General features: G+C 42.8%; 1 protein-coding gene across 1 annotated transcript in view; it reads right to left on the bottom strand.

The window, feature by feature from the left end:
- Positions 1-21,596, bottom strand: part of ABCC2 (ATP binding cassette subfamily C member 2) — a 678,688-nt gene that overhangs the window by 487,955 nt on the left and 169,137 nt on the right. Inside the window, exons 2-3 of the mRNA XM_078643538.1 lie at positions 7,973-8,291; positions 2,260-2,394 (exon numbers count right to left, since the gene is read on the bottom strand). Of these exons, the coding sequence (XP_078499664.1) occupies positions 2,260-2,385 (126 nt within the window). The 5' untranslated portion in view covers positions 2,386-2,394; positions 7,973-8,291. The remainder of the gene's footprint in view (positions 1-2,259; positions 2,395-7,972; positions 8,292-21,596) is intronic.

Genomic DNA, 21,596 nt, shown 5'->3' on the forward strand with positions numbered 1-21,596 from the left:
CTCTTTGGGAATTAACATAGAAAATACACTTTTTTTTAGTACCTTTACATCTGTAGATTTACTCAATTGTAAAGGTACCTTTGTGAATAGGACCAAAGGTCTTTTTTTTGCCTGCAGGAACTTTGTACTTGTGAGTTTGGTTTCATCCACTTACTGGTGGGGACATGTAAGTCTACACTTAGCGGGTCATTACGATGCGGAAAGCCTATGCCCGACTCTGAATCGGAACTGACCGACTTGCAGTCGGTGGTTCTGATCGCCAGATTACGATGCGACCGAACACTGTTCGGTCGGATTCCCATTGTTCTCTATGGGAGCTTGTGTTCTGCCTGACAATCGGCCATATGTAAATGTACATGTATTTATATAGCGCAAATCACCTACACGGTATCTAAGCGCTTGCTTAGGGAACCCGTCCTGGTATTCCCCGGCAGGGTATCCACAAGGTGAAAGCCAGGCATCCCGCCGCGAGGGGCCATAGTGGAGATTAAGCAAGCTATTGCCCAGAGTCGCAGAGTGTGACCCCGTGAGTTGAGTAGGCACCGGAGCGAGAATTGTCGAGTCCGTGGAATTTTTGAGCCCGAGACCCGCCGAATCGAACCCTGGTCCACGGCCAATCTCAGCTTCTGGGTCTGCCGCCTCTAACCACTGAGCCACGCTTCTCCACACAGGCTCCTAGGGGGAAATGGGGTATTTGGGGAAAACCTGCACCCTGTCGCAGGCACCCCACAGTGCCTGCCACACAGTGCAGGGTTTTACAGGGGGGTCCCTTAGGTACTCCCTCGGCCATCAACCCTAGGCCGCGGGGCCTGGAGAGCCCTGCCAGGGGCCCCCAAAGTCACTTTTTGACAGCCTTTTTGTGTTGGACAGGCCAACGTGGAAAGACTGCTGAAAATCGTCATCATAATCCAGGGGGCAGAAACACAGCCAATAAGGGTGTTCAATGCAGTTTCAACCAACAGGAATACTCTGCGAGTCGCATGGAACCAATTCAGAATGACCGCGCGGTTTACATTCCGACCACAAACATTGTAAAGGGCTCCGACGCGGTCAAGGAAATTCTGACTGTCGGGAGGAGGCTTTCCGCCCGGCATTGTAATGAGCCCCTTAATAGTAAATTTACGGTCTGAAAAGGTGGACAGACAAAAACAGTAAATTTAGTAGAAAATGTAAGAGTAAATTTACACTGTTAAATGTAATCATGTGTAGTTATCTTTGTGACTATGGCCCAATATATGTTTATATTTGTATTTATTTATTTATATTGAATGCAAAAATGTATATGTATCATTGAAAGAGTATGCTTTACCAGTTGGTATTAGGAACAATTTTAATTAAATTCAAATCTAAAATACCGTAAAATGCAAAACTTATTGTGCTCATGTAACCATAACTCATCCATTTGATGGGGAGGACTTTCATTCTATGTGCAGTATTCTGGTACTAAAAGTGTTTTAGACTAGCTTTAAGGCTAAATAATTGATGTTTTGAAAAACGTCAGAATCTTGTCTGTGATTGTGTGTATATTTCTAACAGATTTTCTGTTCTGTTAGTTTTGTGTAATGTGCTTAAAAAAAAATTGTATTTGGCTTTGTTTCCGTTGTTGTTCATGTTTGTATTTTGTTACCGTTATTCTTGTTTATGATTAGGTTTGTCGCTACTTGCCTGGTATATTAATTTCCATTACTTTTGTATGCCTTTTGTATTCTGTTATTCGTTTGTTTTACGGTGCGTGGTCTGATGTACCTAATGCAGTTCTTTCCTAATGAACTTATTTTAAGGGTTGAGGTTGCATGGATGCTATGACTTTTGAATTTTCTTACATATTGAGTGAAATTTGACACAGGCAGTGTTGCAGCCATTTCACTTTAGGACTGGTCTGTAGAGAGTCCGAGGTTGAAAATTAACTCCAATATTAACTTCAAGACACTTATTTAACCTATGAACTCGTTTGACTAATTTTGACTAAACGTTAAATGCCTAAGGGCATGTCCCTCACAGGAGAATATTCGACATATGATGCACTCTGGACAAAAGGGTAATTATTGTGCCCTACAATCTATTAAATATACAGACATTTTCACTAGTGAAATATTTTTAGGTTATTCATTGTTGAGCATCTGCATTAGACTAGTACAAGGTGAGAAACTTGTTTTACGGATTTTCACTGCAGCTGTCGAAGAACAACAGTTAAACATGCTTTAGGTGACTACTGAGACAGAGAGACAGACCCATTTATAAACGTTTTGTCTTTCTGACCTTGAGGGCCATCCGGATCAGAGACTGGAAAGGGAATACTCCACAGACGATTTGTAGGGTCCAAAAGACAAAGAGAGTACCGGAGTCTTTCCTGATGCAATGCCGCTTGGTTTCCTGTATGACCATTATCAGAATCTGTAAAGATAACAACACATAATTCCATATTGCTACAAATAGAGGCGAATTACTACAAAGCAGCGAGTTACAAAAAATTAATTATTATTGGACCTAATTGACAGTGCCATGGATTTGCACGGTAATCCCATCAAATATAGATACTGGCAGTAGAGGAAGTGAAAGGCAGTTAAGGGTAAGTCATTTAATTTGATTGAGAGAAAAACAAAACTCCTTTCACAATATGTAATGTGAAGAAAAATGTTGGCACACAACTACCCAAAAAATCTTATAATTTGATTTGGGTTTTTTTGCGCCCTTTTTGGCGTTCAGTTTATATTCACGAGGGTACTAATGCATATCGACCACAATGATATGAAGAGCCAGCCTTTGCTTCTGAAGTCCTCTCCTCCAAATGCATAAAGGGGTAATAGGGTACCTCTACGTAACATAACTTATCTATTTGAAGTAATTTTTTTAAAAAAAGGTACAACTTTGAAAGGAAGTTAGGTAGGGAGGCTGTAGGGGGTTCCCAGTATTAGCATTTCTCGAGATGGTTGAATCCTTGATCTGTGACAAAATAGACACAGCACGGTCAAGGACACACCCAGGTAGCACACTGCATTGTTTCATTTTGGGGCGAGGATGACCTGATAAAGTGTGTCTTGATTAGAACATCCACATTATTATTATTATTACTATTATTATTATTATTATTATTATTATTATTAGGGGGTTTTGTAAAGCGCCTGGTGTACGCCTACCGGCGTGTCCCCGCGCTATAAATTAGATTAGACGTCCACACTACTGGCTTATGATGCATAAGGCATCGAGTTGTTCATGTTTGAAAGTTGCATCTTCAAAAGATGAATCATTAAAGTTAGATTTGATTGGGCATGACATTACTCGGGACACCCATGCTGGCACACACTTAGGATACAATCCACAAAGTTCATCCATATACGATGTAATTTGACTTATGCCGCTGCCCGCGTCCCCCACAGGGGGACATCAGCAGGGCAGCTCCTCAGTCCCACTAGTCGGAGCCCCCCCCCCTCTCCATCAGTCCTCGCGAGGGGGAGGCTCGGGCAGTTCACCTGCCCCTCCCCCGGCCGGGTGCACCAGTGACGTGCATCCGGGAGAGGGTGCTTGGGGGCAGGGCCGGGTACTTAGGCCCCTGCAGCCCAGCATGCGTCCTCTTTGCCGGTCGACTGCCCTCCCGGCCGCTGTATCGGTCATTCTGCGCTGACGTCCACACTACTGGCTTATGATGCATAAGGCATCGAGTTGTTCATGTTTGAAAGTTGCATCTTCAAAAGATGAATCATTAAAGTTAAATTTGATTGGGCATGACATTACTCGGGACACCCATGCTGGCACACACTTAGGATACAATCCACAAAGTTCATCCATATACGATGTAATTTGACTTATGGCAATTCATTTTATTTGTTAGTAGGCGAGGAGATAACGGCTGTGCAGTTCCCAGTCCTCACTGGTTGTGGCAGCAGCATCTCATGGTATTGTGGGAGACAGAAGAGATTCAGGAGAGGCTGGGCTTTCAATAGAAAGGTGTATTAACAATACCTAATTTGTAAACAAATACATTTTTGGGCCTAGCTTCGTGTGATACTGGTAATGCCGAAAGCAAGGGTTTCCGAATACCAGGCTTGATTTCATCACATGCCTCTTCCGTCCACTACCCTCATTTTCTATTAACTTTAGGGGACGATATTTTGTAGAGGATAATTCTTAAACTAGATCTATATATCAGATTATATTCTCACAATAATATTCTTGTAAACCACCCCTCTATACCTTCAAAAAAAGCATTCGCACCAGCTTGAAAAACAGGTACCTAAAATGCCAACTAGGTTCTTTTGTGCTCGCCATAGTGTACCCAAAGTGAGTCATGATTACAGTTTACCACAGGGCAGCCACATGCAGTGTACTGTCCGGTGAACAGTGCCAGTGTTCAAGATAATTTATCTTCTTCCAAAAACTCTCCAAAATGTTGCCTTTCTAGTTCCTGTTCCCAGATAACGGAGACTTGCTCCATACACTCACAATTGCCAAAAATAATTTGGAAAAATATCATTGAGCAAAGGAACTTGCGTGCTGAAGCATGTTGCAGGCAATTAAAGTCTTTCTACACATGCCCTAACAAGACTCCTCCGTTAAGAGTCAATACGACTCAGCATTCTGTACTTTTAAACGTTTTCAGTCGTTCACACTCCTTCAAGAAGGAGAGCCCCCTAACACCAGTCACATTTGATGTATTGACTGACCTTTTCACATAGAGTATCACTAGTTTAATCTTCCTCCTTGTTTGCAGGAGTGCAGCTTCCATTGGGGCAGCAGGTGCAGTAGAACCAGGGTCCAGAAGCTACACTGCCAACCAAACCCTGAATATCCCAATGGCACATTTTCTTCCTTTTCACTAGGGCGTGCAGGGTTTGTTCTCCCTGCACGCTATAAGAATTCGTATACAACCTTTTACAAACCACCACAAATAAAAAATAATTAAAATGTTAATTTGGTCTTCTTTTGAGTACCAACAAACTGTCCTTATCTGGACATACTCCATGAGTTGTTGGCTTCCTAGTTAATTTGTTTAAAATATTTGTAGTTGGAAAATAATTTTGAAGATTTTAATTTGATTTGAGTTATGTCTGATCTAGCTGTTTGTGACTCTATCCATATTGCATTTAGGGAGAACCATTCACTTATGACCAACTTCCCAGGACCATTTTGTAACTGCTCACTCAGACACAAATAGTTTATAGGAAAATGCTAACACTCACAAATCTCATCCTTTTGGAATCCTCGCCTGTATCTTTTCTACTCGAAGGTGGAACATGACTGAGGCACCATCTCATTTGCAAATATTAAGATTCGCCCCATTTTGAGACACTCTAAGGCCTTTTCTCTCCCTTATCCACAAGCTCTACCACCTGGTAGCACTGACGCTATATAAAACAATCTATAAAATACACTTAAGGCCTCATGACAACTTTGGTTTTCAGAAACACCGTCGGTAGTGATATCTTTTTTTAATTTTTATTTATGTTTTTAGTTTGTCCTCGTATTTCTTTTCACAACTTCATATATTCATTATATAAATGTAGACATCGACCTCTGAGATGCTCAGAGAATCATCTCATAGTATTGTCCCAGTATTAAGAGGGTTCATAGACAGTGGCAGAATGCTTTTTTACCATAAAACAATCCCAACAATGAATGCCAAAATGTAAGGCTTGATTTAGACCTTGGCGGATGGATTACTCCGTCACAACGGTGATGGATATTCTGTATGCCCAAAAATAAATCTCATAGGATATAATGAAATTTATATTTCGACGTACGGGATACCGTCACCATTGTGACGGAGTAACCCATCCGCCAAGATCTATGTCTTTAAGGCCATTGTCGTATATAAAATAGAGAACTTAAGGTGTCCTTTGGCATGAGGGGTTTGTTATATGTCTCACAAATAGGGTTAGTACAGTGTGCTCCTTCCACTGTCCAGCTGAAAACTGCATTTATTTCTAAAAACAAATCCTTCCACTTGGGAAAGCAGTGATATCACAAATCTACCGCTCTTTAGTAATCAATGCCCCAGATCGATTTGCTACACTGAAGGAGAAATGGGAGGGTTGATTTAGCTCACTTGATGAAGCTGACTGGAGAGATCCAGGGATGTCCCCAGGGGAATTACAATTTCAAGCCATATGAGATTGGTTCAGCTGAAGTACCTCCACATTACATATCTTTAGCCCCGACAACTGAGACATGTGGATAGGCTCTCAGCCTCTGTAATGATGAGGAGGCAAGATCGAGTTCACATCTTTATTTTTGTCAGGTGCAACACCAAAGGCCGGGTAACGCTCCCTGATCCTCCTGTCTGTTCCCAACATTCTAGAACCAGTGTGCAGCTTCCCAAGCGCACATACACAAGAGGGGGGAAAAGAAGGCTAGAAAAAGAGGACATTAACAAGTACAACATCACAAAATAGGACATCTTCTCCCTTTTATCAACAAATAGTTCAATACCTAAGGTCCAATTATGATGTCTGATGCACCAGAGTCCGTCCAACATCTATTCGGAACTGGAGCCGAACGACCTCCTGTCGTCAGTTCCAGCCCAGCAAGTAGGATGAATCCTAATGGAATGCATGCTCTCATTGTAAAGAGCAGAGGTACAGTTCATCCCTGCCACCGAGTGCAGGGATCAAAAGGGGGGCACCATAGGTGGCCCCTAGGCCGTCATTCGGTGGCCTTGCACTCATGGGGGACCTGCTGGGGCCCCCCCAAAGAGAGATTCACAAAGTTTTTCTGTGTCGGAAAGGCCAGCACAGAAAGGCAGTCATCGTAATCCCTCAGCCAGAAAGAGCCGCCTGAGGAATTACTGCAGACTTTCCGAATGGCGGACGGGCTCTCCGAGCCCATCAGTGGCCGTTCGGAAATCTGATTCGGATTCCCTTTCCTTCAGAAAGGAATCCGACCAGCCGATTACGATGCAGGCTGAAGGGCTCTGAACGACAGTCAGAGCCGTTTCAGCCTGCATCGTAATCGGGCACATACTCTTTAAACCGAATGGGTAGAGTAATGGTTATCCTGGCCAAAACATTGTCAGTGAGGTTGGTTCCATTCTTAGATGAGGATACATTGATGGAACCTTCACCATTCACACATGCATTAAACATGTTACCTTGCTCTCTACTGTTAACTTTATTAACTAATACTGGTACACTATCTTGAACAGTTTCACTGTTGCTCAGAGGGTCCGGGGTTTTAACACTAACAATGTTCCACCCATTCCACCATTGTAAATCGTTTAGTAAGACAGCTTTGCCTTTAACTTTGATCACATATGTAGGTTCACTGTACTTGCTCATATTCTCTCATGTTTTGGGTTATCTTACTCTCAACATGTCACCGGCATACAGAAACATTCTCTTGACTGCATTCCTAGCGTCATAGTTACTGAGCATCTGCCTTTGATGCTTGTTCACCAAGTTTCTGATTTTAACATCCTTTTCCATTTTGTTCTCATTTCCCATTTCTTCCACGCTAATGACCAGTATGGCTGCAAGGTTCACTTTAATATTTAGTTTGTGAACTTGTCATTCATGGATTTAATATGTCTTGCTTTTTTATTGGTCCCAGGATACATTTTTGGTTCTGAGGTGCTAAAAATCTGCTGTGTGGAAACGGGCTCTTTTCTTGGCTGTCTCTTTGTATCACAAAATTGTTCAGGAAGGTGAGGGATGCTCCAGTCATTCTGTTTATATGCAGAGCAGTCAATAGGAATAAACAAAAAATAAAAAACACAGACACACATTTTAATTAGTTGAGGGGTGGCCGATTAGATTAGACAACAGCAGATTGTTTCAGAAAGTCCAACTGGCTGGCCTTCGACTTATCAAAATTGGTCATCATTAAAGGTTTTGAAACCTAACATAGAATAGTATGTTGTAAAACAGTGTTGTCTCATAGCTGGCTGTATTTGGAATCACATCTATAATATACTACTCACGTTATTGTATAGCCTAGGTTCTGGTTGTACTAACTCTACTGCATGTACACATGTCCTTACCCATGTTACTATGTAGAGTGAAGGATTTGTGTAAAGGACGATTGGGTTCAGCTTTCCCGGAGTTGGGTCTTGGTATTCTCCAAAGTCCTCTGCAACTGTAATGGCCAACCCGGCCACCGTATTCAGGAAAAGCAATACAACAAGGCTCTGTAGTGGGACCAGAGAGAGAACACATGTGAACAGCACTTATTTATTCATTCTCCAGGTTTTAATGTACCGATTCTAAATGTACAATGTCATAGTTAAGTTACGCAACCTGCTCTAAAAACCTTACCTCAGCCAAGATATTTTGCAAGTAAACATTTTATTTAATTTTAAGCTGCATTTTACAAGCATTTCCTTACCATGGGCATATGGGGTCACTTTTGAGCTCCACTTAATGTAAAAAAGTTATAAACAATATTTATTTTACGCGAAAATAAAGCACCTCTAACAGAAATATGTGCCCAGTCATAGAACTGCTCCTCCAAGAATAGTAGAGTAGTTCATGCTACAAAGAAAGGAACTGCATGTGTATGCTCATGTTACATATGTCGTACCAGCTGCTAAATTATACCGAAGCAGGAGAAACTAGCTGTGCCATCACAACATACAGAGTAGTGTCTCAGCAGGTGTTGTAAAATTGGTAGAGGCGGGGAGGTGCTGCATACTCTCTGGGTGTGTGCCTGCCCTGTCCGGAGCCTGGCACACACTGACAGAAAGGCACTTTCACAGAGTTTTAAGGCTATGCACCTGTGCTTGTACACCTGGAACCTAGAGGTTTTGTCAAATATTTCCTGCTCAGAAATGGTCAAGATGACTTTACTCAGGGAAAAAAACCCATTCATGAGCATGTTGACCAACTATTACACACACAACAGCCAGCCTGTTCCTATTCGTTAAAACACACAAGATGATGGACAGAATGTTGCACAATGGCAAAACATTCACCCCCAGTCACAGATCTGGGTTTAATCCATCGTTATTTTGCTCACCAAGCCACCCCAGTTCAGACATGGCCATATGCAAATCAGTCTTGACCCTGTGTCTCATGGGAACAGTCCAGACCAAACTGCCAAGCCATGTCTTTCCTGGACCGGAATCAAGCATCCTAGGATCGGTTTCTGGCTATCAGCCGTCTTCAGCCAGGATAGCTTGACTCCAGTGGCTTAGTGAGCACGGGACCCACGTCTGGGCATACCCTTCCCCACATAGGGTGAACAGCAAAACACACAAGATGATGTTCCTATTCGTTAAGCAAAATATTCCTTTCACATGCGAAGGGGAAGTGCTTGCCAGTAGAAATAGCATAAGAGAGGCCTCTACTGATCCATCTGACTTACAGTCAGCTATTACTCATGACACAGAGTTGAGATCTGCCAATATTAACAAGGCAAGTGTAACATATTTCTGGTCAAGTCTATAGAATACTCTCTCAGCACCAAATGTTCCTAGAACATTGGAATGTTGAGAGCTCCATTGAAGACAATGGAATGCTCCGGACTTCTAATGCCTGGTAAAAGCTGGAGCATCAACATTCTAATGTTTGTTCACAGACCTCATGGAGCAAGAGGGGATTTCAACCCCCTCGGGCTCCTTGAGGGCTTTGTTTTTACAAATGAGAACTGTAGTAATCTTCTATGTTAGTTTCAGAGTGTGGAGTGCCCAACACATCGCATTCCACATTCCTATGTGCGCTGGTCGTTCCACATCTTGTCAGTTGCTGTTGACTGGCCAGAGGGACAGCCACGTTATCTACTCTGCTTTACTTAATAATAAATTCATTACCTAATTCAACTTTGGTGTGAATCAACTTACTACAATTTCTGGCGATGATCTGGTCAAGTCATCCAGACAGAGTAGCGTGGCTGACGAAATCCGTCGTGTTTAAAGAAATCCCGACGTGTTGAAGGAGGACTGCGACTTCAAGAAATTTGTGACAAGTCCACATGAGAGAAACAAAAATCGGAGGAAAGTGTTCTATGCTGCACAATTGATTGCGCAATCGGATTAACTGTGAGTAAACACAGTAAATTAATTTGAGCGCATTGAGTGTGGCAGTTGAAGCTGGCGCGAGCAAAAGCGGGCTGTGACATCACGTCAAGCAGTCGCGAGCGGGTCATTAACGACTCTATTGTGCTCGATCACATAAAGAAAGACTGAGGAGTCACGCAAGGCACGTTTAGAATACAAGCTCTACTAGCTAGTGAAACAAACGTAAAGACGACGTGACGGCCATCTTAAGTTAAAGTAAACACTCGGGTGAAGCCGTGTTTGAGTCGTATTACAAGACACAGATTTGGGCACAAAAGGGACTCTGATATAAGCAACTAAATATAAAAGGTGAAGATCGCGAGACTAACATTGAGGTAATTTAATTCTTTTTTTAAAGCGAACAATCTCACGAGAAAACTTTCGAATTGAAATTAATTTAACTCTTACCATTGTTACTGCTTGGGACTCTGAGAAAGGGATTTGTGAGCTTATTATCTCATTACATCATTGATTAATTGCAATGGCCAACCAAGGTACAATAGTTACACCTCCTGTATTTTTAGCTTCTCCAGGACCGCTTTCTGTAGAGTGGGAAGATTGGTTACCTATGTTTGAGAACTACATAGATGCTATAGATAGATCAAAATTTAGCGCAGCGAGGAAAAAAGCATTACTATTAAACAATTTGGGAAAAGAGGGACAACGTATTTTTAAGTATTTACCTTTAGCAACCTTACCTAATGGTAATGCAATTGAAGATGTATATGAGGAGTCAAAAAAAGGTTGGAAGCGAGATTTGCCAAAGAGATCAATATAGTAATGAATAGGTATCAATTTTATACTCACAGACAGACTGAAAATCAATGGTAGATGACTTTATTTCGAAATTAAGAGAGTTATCTCTCAAGTGTAAGTTTGGAGCGATGACAGATGAATTAGTTCGCGATCAACTCATCGTACAGTGCAAATGTAAGAAAACTCAGGAGAGACTTTGGGCAGCGAAAAACCCTAGTTTGAAAGATGCCATTGAGATAGCTAAAGTGATGGAACATTCACAATTTTGCATGCGAGAGATGAACAAAAAAGGAGAAATCAGCCCTACCAACGTTTCTTGTGTATCTACTGAAGATTCAGACATTGCGGCAATTTCTAAAGGAACGAAATTCTCACAAAGAGGCAGACAGCAGTTTAGATCTTGTTTTAGGTGTGGTAGCACATACCACAATGCTGATAATAGGAGATGTCCTGCCGTTGATAAGAATTGTTTAAAATGTGGAAGGAAAGGTCACTTCTCCAATATGTGCAGGAAATCATTCAAGCAGAGAGTTGCCATGATAGATGGTGATGATACTTCTCTGCCTCAGAGTGTAAACATATGTGATACTAACAATGCTGTTTCTTTGCAGGTGGACAGAATTCTTTGTGTTGATGACCCTAATGACCAAAAGGGGAGAAACAATAGACCCAAGGCTGAGTTCAAAATCAATGGTGTAAGTGTGCACTTAATGGTGGATTGTGGGTCTATGTATACTATCATTCCAAAGTACATATATGATAAATTGTGGCCTAACTCCACATTAGAATCTAAATATATCAACCCAGGGGGATGTCAGGGAGAGAGTATTGACATTATTGGATATATGAAGTCAAACATTGAGTTCAAAGACAGGTTAACTGATGGCAAGGTATATATAGCTAAAGATGGACCTCCTATTTTAGGATGGATGCATCAGTTCGACCTATCGATTATCATAAATCCAAGAGCTCCAACACAAGTTTTAGTTGTCGACAATCCTTCAATAGAGGAAATCTTAGAGGAGGCTAAGGATGTATTTAAGGAAGAGTTGGGTTGTTTAAAGGGTTACGTACACAAAATAATTCTTAAGCCTAACTCGATTCCGGTGCAACATAAAGTGCGCAGAACACCTTTAGTAGCTAGGGAAGCCATCAAGGGAATGCTTCAAGACATGCTTGATTCTGGGGTGATAGAGGTTGCAGAGAGTTCGCCATGGGTTTCACCAGTAGTTATCACAGAGAAATCGGATGGCAAGTTTAGGTTCTGCATCGACCTCAGATCTCTTAACCAGAATGTGGTGGTGGATACTTTTCCACTACCGAACATTAATGAGCTGGTTTTAGCATTAAGTGGGGGTAAGGTTTTCTCAAAGCTTGATTTGAAAAACGCCTATCATCAAATCAGGCTACACGAAGATTCGAGACCATTGACGTCTTTCATCACTACAGAAGGTATTTTTCAGTGCATCAGGATGCCTTTTGGATTATGTTCGGCAGCGAGCATTTTTCAGAGAATGATGAATGTGTTGTTTAAGGGGATGAAAACCATTATTTTTTTCCAGGATGACATTTTAGTGTTTGGAGACTCAGTAGAACAACATAATCACACTCTTCGGGAAGCGTTGTTCAAGATTAGAGAGTCTGGTCTTACCCTAAGACAAGAGAAATGCAAGTTCCTAGTGGATAAAGTTGACTATTTAGGATATGAGATTTCGGAACTTGGAGTCAAACTAAAAAGGGATTTGTTGAATGCTATTCGTTTAGCACTTATACCCTCTGATAAAGACAAATTGCGTTCATTTCTAGGCTTAATCGAATACTATTCGAAGTTTATTAGAGATTTTTCAACAAAAACAGTAGAACTAAGATCTCTCTTGAAGAAGGGTGTTAGCTTTATGTGGGGTGAGGTTCAACAAATTTGCTTTGATAATATCAACAAAGATATATGTGAAGCTGATATTCTTATGCCTTTTAACACTATGTTACAGTCTGTTCTCACTGTTGATACAAGTGCAACTGGACTAGGAGCTGTACTGGCTCAAATACATAAAGGAAAAGAAAAGACTGTAGCATTTGCATCCAGAACACTGACTGTCTGTGAAAAGAATTATTCTGTGATAGAACGTGAGACTTTAGCTGCTGCGTGGGCGTGTGAGTACTTTAGAATCTATTTATGGGGATCTAAATTCATATTGAAAACTGACCATAAACCACTTATTCGTGTATTGTTACCAGGTGGAGATGCCAAGTGCTCAGCAAGATTAACAAGGTTAGCTTCTCGCCTTCAGGAATTTTGTTACGATTTAGAATATATCCAAGGTTGGAGGAATATACAGGCGGACTGCTTGTCAAGACTGTCACTTGATTGGGACACAGTAGATAGAGAAGCAGTTATCAAAAAAGAGAATGAAGGTGCAGTTGCCTTAATACAGGATGTGTTGAATGTGTGTGAACCACAAGCATTGACTAAGGATGAATGGGTTGATGCCATGATGAAGGATAGTTCGATGTCAGAACTTAAGAAATTGATACAACAGGGCTGCAGGAGAGAGAGCATTGTTCCCATTTCAGTTAGGCCATTCGTAAAGTTAGTAGATGAACTCACTGTTTATGAAGATATTTTGATTATGAGAGGAGATTTGGTTATTCCTCCAATTTCTCTGAGGCCCAAATTGATGATGATAGCACATGAAGGGCATTTGGGACAAACCAGAACTAAAAAAAGACTTAGAACGAATTGGTGGTGGCCAGGAATGGATTCCGATACTGATACTTGGGTCACTAAGTGTGATGTCTGTAGGGAGAGTGACAAACGTCTGAAAGTCAGTAGTCAAGCTTCTCATGGTCATATTTCAGATCCAGGGTTGCCATGGCACACAGTGTGTATGGATTTTATTGGTCCCATGAATAGTTTCAAGGAGAACTTACGCTTTGGTGTTGTTATGGTGGATGTTCATTCAAAGTGGTTGATAGTGAAATTTACAAAAGACATTACTACGTTGACTACAATAAATGTGATGAAGAATATTTGGCATTAAGAAGGTATACCATCTGTACTGTTAACAGATAACGGTACTCAGTTAACATCAGTTGAAATGAAAGAGTTTTTGTCCACATGTGGCATTAGGCATAGTAGGACTTCATCATACAATCCTCAAGGGAATGGAATTGTTGAGAGAGCTAACCGTCTAATCAAGGGAATTATTCAAATGGCGGTTTCTAGTGGAAAGGATGTTGGTTCTTTAGTCTCAGAAATGATATGGGCTTATCGTTCAAGTGTACACAATGCCACTAATAAAACACCTTTTGAGATTATCCGTGGGAGAGTACCCAATACAAAACTTGTTCCCACTTGGATGAAAGATTTGTTAACTAAAGACACGGTTAAAGACTTGTCAAAGTCTAATTCTCTACAAAACAATTTGAGCCATAATAAAAGATTAGAAAAGAGAATTTGTTTGGTTGATTGGGTGAAAGTACGGTCTGGCAGATCAGGAAGTTTGTTTAAGAAATATTTGGGACCATTCAAAGTTAAATCCACGTTACCTTATGGAGTAATTCTTGAAAATGGTGACAGGTGGAATTTTAGGAGGGTAGCTCTGTATCAAAAAGGTTGTGTAAGTACAAATGATGTTGTCAAAGTTAGTAGTCATGAGAGGGTTTTGGATAACACATTTCTAGGTATGTCTGACAATGATTTGACTTCTCGAGGCAATCTTACTTATTGCAGTGCTGTACAGGGAGGAGGTGATGCCCCTGCTCCTACTCCCATTTCGTCAAGTTCATTGGATACTATTCAATCCACTCGGGGGTCAAGAAGGCTTAGGAATCGGTGTCCTCCAGGTTATTTAAAAGATTATATTTGCAAGTGATTTGTGTTTAACTGACATGTATCCCACTGCTATTATTTCTCTATGTTGTTATTTAACTTATTCTTTCACACATTTCTTATGCTTACTGTGTCTCCATATTTCGTTTTGATTCTTATTGAAGTCCTGTGAGAAATTGTTAATTCATCCTTAAAAAGTTTTATTTGTTTAAGGGAAGAGGATATGTAGTAATCTTCTATGTTAGTTTCAGAGTGTGGAGTGCCCAACACATCGCATTCCACATTCCTATGTGCGCTGGTCGTTCCACATCTTGTCAGTTGCTGTTGACTGGCCAGAGGGACAGCCACGTTATCTACTCTGCTTTACTTAATAATACATTCATTAACTAATTCAACTTTGGTGTGAATCAACTTACTACAAGAACATTCTGCCCTCTAGGAGTGGAATGTTCTAATAGCCTTAGAGCCCTCCGTAGCGGGCTCCACCAGCCATTAAAGGCTAGAGCGGGCCTTTAATGGCCAGTAGAGCTCGCTACGTCAGGCCCTAAAGGTATTGGAGAGCACCTGGATTCCACAGTTCTAGGCTACATGTATCAGATTAATTATTTTTTGTTTGCCTTCGATTGACTAATTCTGACAAATCTGGGTGTTCCAACTTAAGTTTAAGGTTGCCAAGCCTTACCCCCAAAAACTTAAGGAACATTTAGCAGTAAATTTGGCGAGGGCAATAGGACCATATAATGCACATTCTGCTTGGATACCAACCGCTTAGACAGCGGACAGAAGTGCAGGCGTTTTTGCCTCCGTATTAAAAACATAGTTGCATTGCTTTGGCAAGTACTCCCCAAACACCTTGTGAAATCTTTTTAAAAGGCTTCAGGGTAGTTATTTGTGTCTAGTGCTTTCACTGAGGGAAATGTGGTATGGCTCTCTGAACCTCAGCCACCATCACAGGGACCACAAGAAGATTCCTCTGGCAACAGAGAAGCGTCCAGGCACAGCCCCATGTGACCCTGTTGGGTGAATTTACTTCCTTGAAATACAGAGCTGTTGTACTCCAAGAAGGCCTGTAAATTGGCCTCCACCTCATTGAAACCATGTTATAGAAACATTAGAAACACAGACTCCAAATAGCTAGCACATCAATGATGAGGTGCCACACCTGAAAACACATGGATTTGAATTTCTAGGACTGTTCAAGGATGCATTGACCTTTTTCTCATGTAAATAACATACCCACTAGCATTATTATAACGAGCATTTACAATGCAATGGTCTTGGCATTATTAAAGGTAGAGCTATTGGCATTGCTCATGATTTTTTTTTTTAAATCATAAATAAATGGCATTGTCATTTACATTGCCAATAGTTTAATCGTTAAATAAATGGCATTGTCATTTACAATGCCACTAGCTTAATTGCTCGCAAATGCATGACCTATTGCATTTACACCTACACAGAGCCACACACACAAAGCCACCCACACACACATACAGAGCCACTCACACAGAGCCACCCACACCCGCTGGAAGCTGCGTGACTCACCTGCGGCCTTCAGCCAGTACCGCGTCCGTGCTTGGTGCATCGGTGGGCAGGGCGGCACCAAAGCCGACAGAGGGCCAAGCACTTAAACAAGAGAGGAGCGCTCCACACTGCTCTCACACTGCTGTCTCTCTCACACTGCTGTCTCTCACACTGCTGTCTCTCTTACACACACTGCTGTCTCTCTCACACACACTGCTGTTTCTCTCACACTGCTGTCTTTCTTACACACAATGCTGTCTCTCACACTGCTGTCTCTCATACACACAGCTGTCTCTCACACCGCAGTTGTGGGATGTGGGTTTCCAGCTTATATCTGGAGGGTGGGCGCTGCTGCGTTTCATGGGTATCTCTAAGACATGAACTCATACGTAAATGCCTGTTCCGGTTTAGCAAATTAAGCAGTCCTATAAAACAAAACACTACACCCACAGGCACATTATTTATTTAAAGACATTGTGTATTGAGGATAAATTCGGAAACATCCGGAGATGGAAAACAAAAAATGTTTGGCATTCAGAAAAGCAGAATTCCTGACAACACATCCGTCTTTAAGTACCTGTGAAGGCACATGAAGAAAGGCCGCTGTCAGGATTTGTGACAGATGGGCCTCGAACTCAACAATACAGAAGAGTGGAGGCTTCGACAGGCCGGTGCTCTCCTTCTCAGAGCATTCTTGAAATCCTTTAGATGTCGTAGGCCGGCCTTGAGGGTAGTTAAGCAGCTCAGGACTGCATGGTAATGGCGCCTTTATGAACAGTGCAAACATACTGCTGGAGCTTAATCTGAAGGTTAGCTTCAAGAAAGGTGCTCACCCAAGCGACTCTATGCGCCCGCCTTCTCGTGGGGTGTGCCCACGGCAGCTTTACAGGTAGGCGCGTGGGCAGGCTGTAAGGAGTCGCCACAATGAAGTGAGGTCATCCAATTCCAGGCTCAGAGTAAGACCGCGTCCTTTATAAGGCGTCCAGCAGAGCCGTGGAGGCACCCAAACCTTCCCAGGGACGACTGCATAGCAACCCCCCGAGCGCTGTGACTTCAGAGCGCTGGTGGTCAAGGCCACCACCAACATTCCAGAATGCACCCCGAGGTTGGATGACGAGGCAACCCGCACAGTAACGGTTGTACTAGCATAAGGATGTAGCATATGCCGTTTCCGACGCAGACACTTGTTGTGATTCCTCTCCGTTCATTACGTTGATTATCTAGCCTGCTGCCCTTGGGCATTAAAAAGTGAAAAGCAACAAGGACAACCAGGAGCTCTAAATCCGTGCGGGTACCAGGGAGACTGTTGGCTAATACTCATGGCGGGGGACATGTGCTGCTGTTATTGTCCACTGAAACACACAATTCAATGCAGCTCAATGGTGCATTTTAATGGCACAGGTGGTGCCCAGCAAATGTCACGTCCCTCCCAGCCTGCTCTCTTCCCAGCTGGCACACTGGACTCCGGTGCCTGCCGCCGTGTCCTCTGTTTACCCAATCTTCTGCCCTCTGAGCGCTTTATTTAGCTGTGGCCGCGCGCAGCATTGCTGCCTAATTGTTTCAATTGCAGCCTCTGACTGTGTAGTTACGATTTAAAATGCCCAGATTACACTCCTATTAAGCGAATTTTCTTCCTGTGTGCCGTGGGGAGGGGGTCGGCGGGGGCTTAGATAAGCGCACAACTGCTGTTATTGTCCACTGAAACACACAATTCAATGCAACTCAATGGTGCATTTTAATGGCACAGGTGGTGCCCAGCATACGTCACGTCCCTCCCAGCCCGCTCTCTTCCCAGCTGGCACACTGGACTCCGGTGCCTGCAGCCGTGTCCTCTGTTTACCCAATCTTCTGCCCTCTGAGCGCTTTATTTAGCTGTGGGCGCGCGCATCGTTGCTGCCTAATTGTTTCAATTACAGCCTCTGACTGTGTAGTTACGATTTAAAATGCCCAGATTACGCTCCTATTAAGCGAATGTTCCTCCTGTGTGCCGCGGGGCGGGGGGGGGGGGGGGTGCGCGGGGGGGCTTAAATAAGCGCACAACTGCTGGTATTGTCCACGGAAACACACAATTCAATGCAGCTCAATGGTGCATTTTAATGGCACAGGTGGTGCCCAGCAAACGTCACGTCCCTCCCAGCCCGCTCTCTTCCCAGCTGGCACACTGGACTCCGGTGCCTGCCGCCGTGCCCTCTGTTTAACCGATCTTCTGCCCTCTGAGCGCTTTATTTAGCTGTGGCCGCGCGCAGCGTTGCTGCCTAATTGTTTCAATTTCAGCCTCTGACTGTGTAGTTACGATTTAAAATGCCGAGATTACGCTCCTATTAAGCGAATGTTCTTCCTGTGTGCCGCGGGGAGGGGGGTGGGTGGGGGGGGCTTAGATAAGAGCACAACTGCTGTTATTGTCCACGGAAACACACAATTCAATGCAGCTCAATGGTGCATTTTAATGGCACAGGTGGTGCCCAGCAAACGTCACGTCCCTCCCAGCCCGCTCTCTTCCCAGCTGGCACACTGGACTCCGGTGCCTGCAGCCGGTTCCTCTGTTTACCCAATCTTCTGCCCTCTGAGCGCTTTATTTAGCTGTGGCCGCGCGCAGCGTTGCTGCCTAATTGTTTCAATTGCAGCCTCTGACTGTGTAGTTACGATTTAAAATGCCCAGATTACGCTCCTATTAAGCGAATGTTCTTCCTGTGTGGCGCGGGGGGGGGGCGCTTAGATAAGCGCACAACGTTGAAGATTGTGAAGCATCCATCTCTGTCACCGCGCTCGAGAGCTCCACTTTCATCCCTTAACGGGAAGCACTGTATTAATGCTTGCGGGATAGGAAAGCGGGGAGAAAACCTGCATAATAGAACACAGATTTATCCCCGGAGTCCGACAAGAGCTATGTAGTGTAGACTGTCCCACACAGGAGAAAGATGGCGCTCACCCTATTCGAAATGTGATCAGAGTTAAATTCAGTTGCGGGCCGTACTGTGTGAAAATGTACTGCGAACGAGCGAGTGAAGACGTGGTATGATGGGAGACAAAACACAGTATTGCTTATTTTCATGCACACTTCCAGCGGGGGGCAGGAAAAAGACACGGCAGGGAACGAGGACAGCAGCGACCTACCTCATCTTAAGGAGCACGAAAATGGCGGCCGCAAGCTTCCGAAATTTTCGAATTCGGGGGCGTGTTTAGGCGTTCTGAGTGACGGGTGACGTCACAGGGTGAAAGAACGCAAAAACACGTCCCCGAATCCGAAACAGACGGGGCTTGTTTGGAGTGACTCCCTTCTCCTCCAATGGCTGGCCTCCGTTTAGGAAGCCAGCCAATGGAGGAGAGGTGGAGTACAGAGGCGGGTTCAAGCCCCGTACTCAAAATCATTAAATCTCCGACCGGAAGCTGGCAAGCCAGCATTTCCGGTCCGAGACCTAAAAAAGGTAGCTCTCATGCCAATGTTGCCAACCAAAAGATCACCTTAGGCGAGACTTAAAAAAGCGCATGTAGACGGATCATCAAGTTTACTTTCAAAACAACTAGAGTGGTGGAAGTGATATAATAAAAGTGTACCCACAAACTTCTCACTGTTATTAACCAAGTTGTCACGGCTTCCTCTTCCACTACAGCCAGATATTTCCAACCTCCCTCGATTAGTATAGGGCATGTCCTACTACCACCCCCCTTAGCATAGGGCCTATGCCTACTCTCTGCTCTCTTTGTTTTAGAATCTCTTATTTGACGGGAATCCACTAAAGGGGATGACCATTTCTTCAACCAACCAAGTCCTACTTAAGGACCGGTTGGTTCTGCAGCATGGCTTCCAATACCAGTGCTTTGGGTAGTAGTTCTGCACTTCGTGTATTTTATTTCTTTGCCCATCTATTAAATGGCCTATCGAGTTAAACTTTTTGCAGGTAAATCGTAGGAAAGCGCATATTGTTTGAGCCTTGGGATTCACGCTGCAACACTTTCCACTCATCTCCAGCACAGTATTTTTCAAATTGTGATATTCAGCACTAAAACAATCTGAGAACATTTGATGGCAGTATTGCTTATTTAGTGGGTCTAGTGGCTAAGCTGACCACTTTTCAACTTAGGACCCAGGATTTGAATGCTGGCTGCTGCACTTAACTGAAAATCACATCCTGGACAAATCACCTAATCTCCTTTTCCTAAATATAAGTTACAAATTTAGAACTTAATGAATTTAGAACTTAATTAGATTGTGCAAGTCAGAAATGTACTGATATAATCTTTGTGTTTTTTGCTTATCTATCGTCCCGTTGCATTTCATATATTACATATATTCATTTGAGTGCACATTTTTCATTTATAAAAGCATGCAGCATTTCATATTATTTGCACAACGTGTAACATTTGCTTTAAAACTGTTTGATGGTGCATCAATTATTTGTGTATTTATATTAACATAGAAATAAGTAAAGGTGCTACAATATCAACATTTAATTCTTACGTTTGATATCATTCACTCTGAGGCCTGCCCTATTCAAAATACTCAAAAAAAGTATACTTAAGCTGGGTACAGACAAGTATTAGAGACGTTAAGGAGAACCTTATCTTCCTGAGACCTGGGTTCATGCAAGCAGAGGTGTAAACGTCTTTAATGTAGGCCACAGGCAGGCTTCCCTGAGCCACCAAGTCCTTACCGGCTTTCTTGGGATGCAACAACTCACTGAGCTCAGAGAGCAAACTTTTCAGAATGGAGCAAAATAATTGTTCCTTCAAGCTAAGGTATGCTGGTGAAAGACCACCTTAGAAATTCATACAGGTTCCTTTCAGTGCTAATATAATACAACAAGGAGCCAAGAGGGAATGTGGGTAACACTGGGAAAGCCCTCCACTCAACTGAATTCAATACACAAATCCCAGTACCCTAAACGATGGTAAGTGTTAATCTAATAGGCATGAGAATCTACTAAGTCGGAATTATATTATTTAATTTAAATCCAAACTAACCCCCTCTCTATCTGTGGTGAGGTGTAGTATCTCTAATGCCTGCCCATCTGCATCACAACTCTTTTTGTGACCCGCAAGTAGGAGGTTCCGACATTGTTCAACTCGACACCACCAATGATGTCTATCCACTTAGACAATACATCCATCCACACGTGATCACAAAGTAGAAAAAATGTGTGGTGAAAAGGAAGGCACCTCACGGGCGAACAACCCTCGGGGAACTTGGCAGATGTTACCAATTCTATGCCCCTTTCTCATCATCGGTTGCCATTCCTTTTCAAAAAGAAAATAATGTCCAAAAGCAAAAAGTGCAAACAAGGTGCTAAACAAGAAGAAATTACTCCTTAATTGTGACCAACCCAACAAAGTGATTAAAATCAACAGCCACACCAATTATACATCTTTATTAATAAATCTGGTGTATGCTGCTGAAATAAAAAGGATGGTAGCTTACTATCGCATACCACTACCTGTATGACTAATCGCATACCACTACCTCTATGACTAATTGTTTGCCAGAACACACCACCCTCATGCAAT

This window comes from Lissotriton helveticus, chromosome 5_1 (genome assembly GCF_964261635.1).
Source record: "Lissotriton helveticus chromosome 5_1, aLisHel1.1, whole genome shotgun sequence".
Lineage (NCBI taxonomy): Eukaryota > Metazoa > Chordata > Amphibia > Caudata > Salamandridae > Lissotriton > Lissotriton helveticus.